This window comes from Thalassophryne amazonica, chromosome 7, assembly GCF_902500255.1.
Source record: "Thalassophryne amazonica chromosome 7, fThaAma1.1, whole genome shotgun sequence".
Classification (NCBI taxonomy): Eukaryota; Metazoa; Chordata; class Actinopteri; order Batrachoidiformes; family Batrachoididae; genus Thalassophryne; species Thalassophryne amazonica.
The window spans coordinates 82,934,378-82,942,642 of record NC_047109.1 but is presented as its reverse complement, the minus strand read 5'-3'; the positions used below and the strand labels follow the sequence as shown (position 1 = coordinate 82,942,642).

Genomic DNA, 8,265 nt, shown 5'->3' with positions numbered 1-8,265 from the left:
TGAATGCAGAACTAGTAGAAGGCCAATGGTCTGTAATATCAGGTGACCAAATCCGGAATCAGCAGGTAACACTCAGGAAACAGATCTGCAGCATGGGTCGGCAATACAAGCAAACAGAATTCCAGTCATTAGGAATACCAGGAACAGGCAAAAACTACAGAGCAGGAGAGCAGGGAGTCAAGCTATGTGGAGAAAACACGGAGGAGATACCAGAGTAAAAGCACAGGACACCATCTAACACATAGTAGAATCACTAGACAGCAATGACACTACATGGAATAAAAATATGGGAGATCTCGGAAATCGAATAACCCAGAGACCGAAATCAAACACATCAACATGACCTATGACTGTAAAGACACATGGACTAAACACAGAGGAGACATCTGAATAAAAGCACCAGGCAGAACTAACAGAAGTGAGTGATGTGAGGGGTGAGATTACAGAGGCAAACCGCGAGAGAGCAATAACACAACCCAAGAATATAACACAAAAGAAGACATCGGAACAGCAAAACCCAGAGACCAGAATAGAATGCCAGAAATGTAAACTATAACAGTTTACGGATTATTGTCTCTTAATTTGACATACATTTCTTCAAGTTGGAGACACAACAGAGTTTATTTAGCTGTGCATGAACTACAAAATGAACTACTGATCTTTTTTTTTTCCAGATGTAATGAGTTCTCAGTTATGCTGCAACAAAATTTCAAATTTGTAGTTGTGTTTCCAATTTTCCAGTTTATTAAAAGTGTCTGGCCCTTTTTTGTTTTAGTACCTTATACATTTTGGGGAATTGTGTCTTATGTTGTGAGTCAAACCACTTCTTTTGGTCTCATTTTTACAGGTACATTTAGTACTTGTTCATATTTGGAAACCTGGCAAAACTGGTGATGAATGAGAAATTTGAACCCATAGGAAAAGAATAACTGCAAGCTTTGTTGCAAAAAGTCTGCAACCCCCAATGTTATTAAACAAATCAATTACACACCCATGACTAAAAGATTATGATGGCCTCACTTAACCTGCGACAGCAGGACACTGAATTGTTGGAACAGAACCTGCTTGCAAGTTTTGATGAAAACCTTGAGGCTCGTTCAATAAGCAGTCTGCTATAAAATGTGCTGAACAAACAAATAAGCACTTGCTGATAATGGAGGAAATGTTTCCAAAAAGAAGAAGAAAGAAAAAAAAAAATCAATCTACTGACATACATTTTCATTTTGTTTTAAAGTTACGAAGAAACTGTTTAGCTGATGAACAGTTTGCAAAAGCACATTTTTGATGTGCTTTGTTCATCACTGAGTCAGCAACACACTGCAAACTATGAACATGAAGTGCAGCACAAATGTGTGTGAGCGGGATTGTAGGATTTTTAAACATGCACAATCAGGGACTGACTAAATACTTTTTTTACCCCACTGTATGTACAATTGAGGACATAGCTTTATACACCCTGGACAAAAATGTTCAAACTAAACTTTCTCCAAATGCAGTTATTCCCTTTTATCAAACAATATAAGTCATATTAGAATATATAATTTATATACATTTAAATTAATTTTAGAAATTATAGTTACAAGATAGATTTATTTCAGTTTCACTATGTCATGTTTTTAACATTGACTTTTAAAAAGGCCTTTATCCGAGTGATCAACTGCAAACTGTCTATTTTTATGTCAGTTTTGGATTAATAGCTTCCTTCTTGATCAATAACCTTTCAAGTCATGGTGATGGAGTGCGATCTTAAAGGTGATGATGTCACAAGGCCTCTGATTTCTCCAGCAGTTCCTTAGTTGTGATCCCACGGTTCTGGTGGTCCTATAGAACAAGTTGTTTAATTCCTGGGTATTATGGTAATTTGGGCCTCTTTCCTCAATAAGTTGAACTCTGTATCACCCCAAACGTCTAATGCACATTTGATTGTGGTGCTATGGATCTATTTGAAATGGCTCCTAAGAAGCAACTTGACTTGTGGAAATTTAAATCTGTTCTCTGAAAGCCTTGGCTTTTTTCTGCCCTTAAATGCAAGAAGGCACTGGTTGTGCATCTTGTATGCTGTTTAAAGAGGTGTTCATTTTGGTGCATTTAAAGTGGTAACCAACTGAAAATCTCACAGACAAAAACTGGAATAAATCTTCATATCCACTGTTATTTTATATATGACCACTGTATATGAAAATACATTGATTGACATAAAATCCTCATTGTTTGATAAAATGGAAAATGTGCATGAGGAGAAAACTGAAGATGAAAAATTCATCCAAAGTGGATGTGTACTTATGTCTATAACTGCAATGCTTAAATCTGTAAAAGTTGACTTGTAAGGAAATAATACACACCAGTTACATGCAGGACAAGAAAGATTTTGTTTCCAGGAGGATAAAAAGAGCTTTAGAATGTTGAGCCGAACACAAAAGCATAATTGGCTGCTGAGCCGTCTGATGTTGTTATTCTTCCATAATTTCACTGACAAGCCCACATATAAAGTGTCTAGAGTTCATTGAATTTCTGAACCAATTTATTTTAGTTAAGGATCGTGTCTAAAGTTGATTTTTTTAAAAAGTTAATTATTTTGGTTCCTTTAGTAAAATAAAGTGATGTAATTCATGTAACATACAATACGAGGTCTGTCCGTAAAGTATAGGTCCTTTTTATTTTTTTCAAAAACTATATGGATTTCATTCATATGTTTTTACGTCAGACATGCTTGAACCCTCGTGCGCATGCGTGAGTTTTTCCACGCCTGTCGGTGACGTCATTCGCCTGTGAGCACTCCTTGTGGGAGGAGTCGTCCAGCCCCTCGTCGGAATTCCTTTGTCTGAGAAGTTGCTGAGAGACTGGCGCTTTGTTTGATCAAAATTTTTTCTAAACCTGTGAGACACATCGAAGTGGACATGGTTCGAAAAATTAAGCTGGTTTTCAGTGAAAAGTTTAACAGCTGATGAGAGATTTTGAGGTGATTCTGTCGCTTTAAGGACTTTTCACGGTGCGAGACGTCGCGCAGCGCTCTCAGGCAGCGTCATCAGCCTGTTTCAAGCTTAAAACCTCTACATTTCAGGCTCTATTGATCCAGGACGTCGTGAGAGAACAGAGACGTTTCAGAAGAAGTCGGTTTCAGCATTTTATCCGGATATTCCACTGTTAAAGGAGATTTTTTTAATGAAAGACGCGCGGACGGGTCCGCGCGTCGGGACGCAGCCGACGCAGCGCGGCGGCACAGGAAAAACACCTCTGTGTTGATAACCATTTGTTAAAATCCAGTTGGCTTTTGATGGCTTTCAGTGAAGTGAGTATATGAGAAATTGTTTATCAGCTGGAGATGTTCCAACTTGTCCTTAAGGCTTCCAGCAGAGCTGTTTTTCCTGTGACGGAGCGTCGCGGCGGCTGCGAGCCGACGCTGCAATCCGCCCGCACGTCTTTCATTAAAAAAATCTCCTTTAACAGTGGAATATCCGGATAAAATGCTGAAACCGACTTCTTCTGAAACTTCTCTGTTCTCTCACGACGTCCTGGATCAACAGAGCCTGAAATGTGGAGGTTTTAAGCTTGAAACAGGCTGATGATGCTGCCTGAGAGCGCTGCGCGATGTCTCACACCGTGGGAAGTCCTTAAAGCGACAGAATCACCTCAAAATCTCTCATCAGCTGTTAAAATTTTCACTGAAAACCAGCTTAATTTTTCGAACCATGTCCACTTCGATGTGTCTCACAGGTTTAGAAAAAATTTTGATCAAACAAAGCGCCAGTCTCTCAGCAACTTCTCAGACAAAGGAATTCTGACGAGGGGCTGGACGACTCCTCCCACAAGAAGTGCTCACAGGCGAATGACGTCACCGACAGGCGTGGAAAAACTCACGCATGCGCACGAGGGTTCAAGCATGTCTGACGTAAAAACATATGAATGAAATCCATATAGTTTTTGAAAAAAATAAAAGGACCTATACTTTACGGACAGACCTCGTATAGCATGTAATAAATTAAAACTGGCAGTTTGCACTATAAGAGCTCATATTCTTTTGCTTTCAGATCTTACAACTCCTATTTAGGCTCCGAGGCCTGTAGGTGCCGGTGCTTATCTCTGGATTCAGTACCGTGAAGGGGGTGAGAGTCTATGACTCCCCGGTGGACGGGACGCCAGTTTAATGCAGCTTACTTCCCCGGGCTGGATGGACTGAGAAAATATAGATTAGGTGTCTTGCCCAAGGACACAGACGGGTTGCATCTACTATTCCTTCTAGATAAGTCACCAGTCCGATGCAGGTTACTTCCCCAGTTGGAACCATGTACAGCTGGGTGGACTGGGACAATGCAAATAAAGTCTAATTGTAGGTAGTGTGACCAGGAATCAAGCTCAGGTCTACATATTGGCTGGCCTCCTGTCCCCTGATCTACCTGCCCTGTAACTCTCCTGGTCTTTTTTTTTTTTTTGTCATGCTTCTTTGGCTTGTACACACAGACCAAAGGTCCCACTCACTGAATTGTAATATTCTCCCACAACACACCAGGCTGATCATCACATCTCACTTTGACAGTCTTTGCTTTGGGGGATTTGGCAGCAGGTGATGGAGCTGTGACGATGATAAGAGAAGAACGCAGCAGTTTGGCTGGATGAAGAAGGGGGCGGGGTTTCTCCCCTGCTGCTCATATTTATGGATTAGGCATTTCTGCAGTGGGCTTCTGGATATTGATGTGTTTTAAGGACGAGTCCCCGCTCCTCTCTTTCTCTCTCTCTCTCTCTCCCTCCCTCCCTCCTCCCCTCCCGTGTGCGCTCCGCGGGGTCTCTGTGCGCTCAGACGCGCTCGGCGTTCCGAGTTGTAAAGAAGCCCGATGGCCCCCAGCAACCAGAGGGACTGCTGCGCTCATCGGAAAACCAGCTCCGGCCCCGAGCTCCCCTAGCAAAGAAGGGAAGCTGCTCCTCCTGCTGCTGGAATACCGCATTGTTTTTATAATTTACCTCCTCTGTCAGCGTCAGCAGGAGAGGAGCTGATGCTGATGCTGATGCTGACGATGCGCCCTCGATGGTGGATTTCCCTTTTGTGCGTCTTTGGATTGATGCACATCGGCCACCAGAGCAACGCTGATGCCCGAAATGGTAAAAACAAAAACAAACAAACAAACAAACAAAAAAACAATACAAACAAACAAACAAAAAACATTATTTAGGATGTTGCATGGAAAAATAATCAGCAGGCCCGTGTTGATTTGAAAAAGGCTGATCGTAACCCAGCGCAGAAATGTGCTCGAAGCCTTTTGTCAAAGGGAAACGGGACTAATCGACATTTCGGATGTGTTGTTTTTCATGAATGTGGCTCCGCATCACAATGAGGAGGAGAGAGACAGCAGGAGCACACTAATGAAATCAATGTTTTTCTCCCCGCGCATGCAGGAGCCGCCTTGTCCAGCCTGAAGACTGTGCGTGATGGAGGCAGGTTTGTCGGGAAGGAAGACACGGTGCCCCTCCGCCTGCTGTACAGCAGACACAACCAGAGCCAGATCACGCAGGACGCGCTCAGCACCAGGGTGAAAACCAGCTCCGGATCCACGCAGGTACACGGGGCTCCTTCGTGGGTTTGCCCTCCTGCTGCTGCCATCTTTTCATCCTGCGGATGGCATCAGTCGATTGATTGTTGATGATGATTTGTGAGCAAACTTCAGCGGGATCAGAGCCCTGCTCCTTTACCAGTGGGGCATGCCGAGCAAAGATTGCCAAAGGGTGGGCCGCGGTCCCCGAATGGGCCGTGAAAGTGCGGCAGGTGATGGTAAATGGTAAATGGACTGCATGTATATAGCGCTTTTCCATCTGCATCAGATGCTCAAAGCGCTTTACAATAATGCCTCACATTCACCCCGATGTCAGGGTGCTGCCATACAAGGTGCTCACTACACACCGGGAGCAATAGGGGATTAACGGCCTTGCCCAAGGGCCCTTAGTGATTTTCCAGTCAGGCAGGGATTTGAATCCATGATCTTCTGCACTCATGCCCAACACCTTAACCACTAAACCATCACCTCCGCCTTAAGGTGGCCCATAAGAGGTCATTAGCAATAAAAATGTCTGATTTTCAATTTTGTAATTAACTTTAAAATTACCTAAAATATTTGATTGAGCTTAAATGTAACTAGCGTTTTGCCCGTGGGGATCCACAGGCAAAACAGGTAGTGTTTATAAAATAGGTAGCTGACATTTTTCAAGGGTGGTAATAAATAGTGCAAAGTTTCTATAATGAGTTGGAATGGCCTGTGAATCCAGAATGGTTTTAGAACCTTAGACCTCAACAGTTTTTCAAAGAACTCAACCCTTTATTCCTAATTACATAATTTTTTAATGTTAATTTACTGCCTTAATATATTTATAAATTGCTTAGGTTCTTGTTATCATATACATTCTATTATTATCATTATTATTTTATTTTTACTTCTATTTTGTCATTTTATTTTTAAATAGACCACAATGGAAATAAGTGTTTTCACTTTCTTGTATCATCCAAGTATTTTTAAAATATTTACAATTATGTACTTACATTGAACTTACTAAACAAATTCACATACGCACACAATGGCACTTTTAATATAAAGATGATTTAACGCCCCCTGCTGGAATGGTGTGATAGTCCAGAATGTAATTACAACCCCTGGCAAAAATGATGGAATCACCGGCCTCGGATGATGTTCATTCAGTTGTTTAATTTTGTAGAAAAAAAGCAGATCACAGACATGACACAAAACTAAAGTCATTTCAAATGGCAACTTTCTGGCTTTAAGAAACACTATAAGAAATCAAGAAAAAAAGATTGTGGCAGTCAGTAACGGTTACCTTTTTAGACCAAGCAGAGGAAAAAAATATGGAATCACTCAATTCTGAGGAAAAAATTATGGAATCACCCTGTAAATTTTCATCCCCAAAACTAACACCTGCATCAAATCACATCTGCTCGTTGATATTGACCCTATGCCATGACATTGACCCTATGTGTCTTTTTGCAAGGAATGTTTTCACAGTTTTCGCTCTATGGAAAGATGCATTATCATCTTGAAAAATGATTTCATCATCCCCAAACATCCTTTCAATTGTCCAAAATATCAACGTAAACTTGTGCATTTATTGATGATGTAATGACAGCCATCTCCCCAGTGCCTTTACCTGACATGCAGCCCCATATCATCAATGACTGTGGAAATTTACATGTTCTCTTCAGGCAGTCATCTTTATAAATCTCATTGGAACGGCACCAAACAAAACTTCCAGCATCATCACCTTGCCCAATGCAGATTCGAGATTCATCACTGAATATGACTTTCATCCAGTCATCCACAGTCCACGATTGCTTTTCCTTAGCCCATTGTAACCTTGTTTTTTTTTTCTGTTAGGTGTTAATAATGGCTTTTGTTTAGCTTTTCTGTATGTAAATCCCATTTCCTTTAGGCGGTTTCTTACAGTTCGGTCACAGACGTTGACTCCAGTTTCCTCCCATTCGTTCCTCATTTGTTTTGTTGTGCATTTTTCGATTTTTGAGACATATTGCTTTAAGTTTTCTGTCTTGACGCTTTGATGTCTTCCTTGGTCTACCAGTATGTTTGCCTTTAACAACCTTCCCATGTTGTTTGTATTTGGTCCAGAGTTTAGACACAGCTGACTGTGAACAACCAACATCTTTTGCAACATTGCGTGATGATTTACCCTCTTTTAAGAGTTTGATAATCCTCTCCTTTGTTTCAATTGACATCTCTCGTGTTGGAGCCATGATTCATGTCAGTCCAATTGGTGCAACAGCTCTCCAAGGTGTGATCACTCCTTTTTAGATGCAGACTAATGAGCAGATCTGATATGATGCAGGTGTTCGTTTTGGGGATGAAAATTTACAGGGTGATTCCATAATTTTTTCCTCAGAATTGAGTATTCCATATTTTTTTCCTCTGCTTGGTCTAAAAAAGTAACCGTTACTGACTGCCACAATCTTTTTTTCTTGATTTCTTATAGTGTTTCTTAAAGCCAGAAAGTTGCCATTTGAAATGACTTTAGTTTTGTGTCATGTCTGTGATCTGCCTTTTTTCTACAATATTAAACAACTGAATGAACATCCTCCGAGGCCGGTGATTCCATAATTTTTGCCAGGGGTTGTAGCAACATTAACTGATATCCGTAGTTCTGAGTCTGCATAGTTGGGTTGGCTTGTTTTACGCCGGATGCCCTTCCTGACGCAACCCTCCTCATTTATCCGGGCTTGGGACCGGCATGGAGAGTGTGGTAGAGAGGTGAAGAAGA

The 8,265-nt window shown here is 41.3% G+C and overlaps 1 protein-coding gene across 1 annotated transcript in view; it reads left to right on the top strand.

Moving 5' to 3' along the window:
- The first annotated feature begins 4,618 nt into the window (after nt 1-4,618).
- Nucleotides 4,619-8,265, top strand: part of adam22 (ADAM metallopeptidase domain 22) — a 250,775-nt gene continuing 247,128 nt past the window's right edge. The window contains exons 1-2 of the mRNA XM_034174816.1: nt 4,619-5,094; nt 5,389-5,549. Of these exons, the coding sequence (XP_034030707.1) occupies nt 4,989-5,094; nt 5,389-5,549 (267 nt within the window). The 5' untranslated portion in view covers nt 4,619-4,988. The remainder of the gene's footprint in view (nt 5,095-5,388; nt 5,550-8,265) is intronic.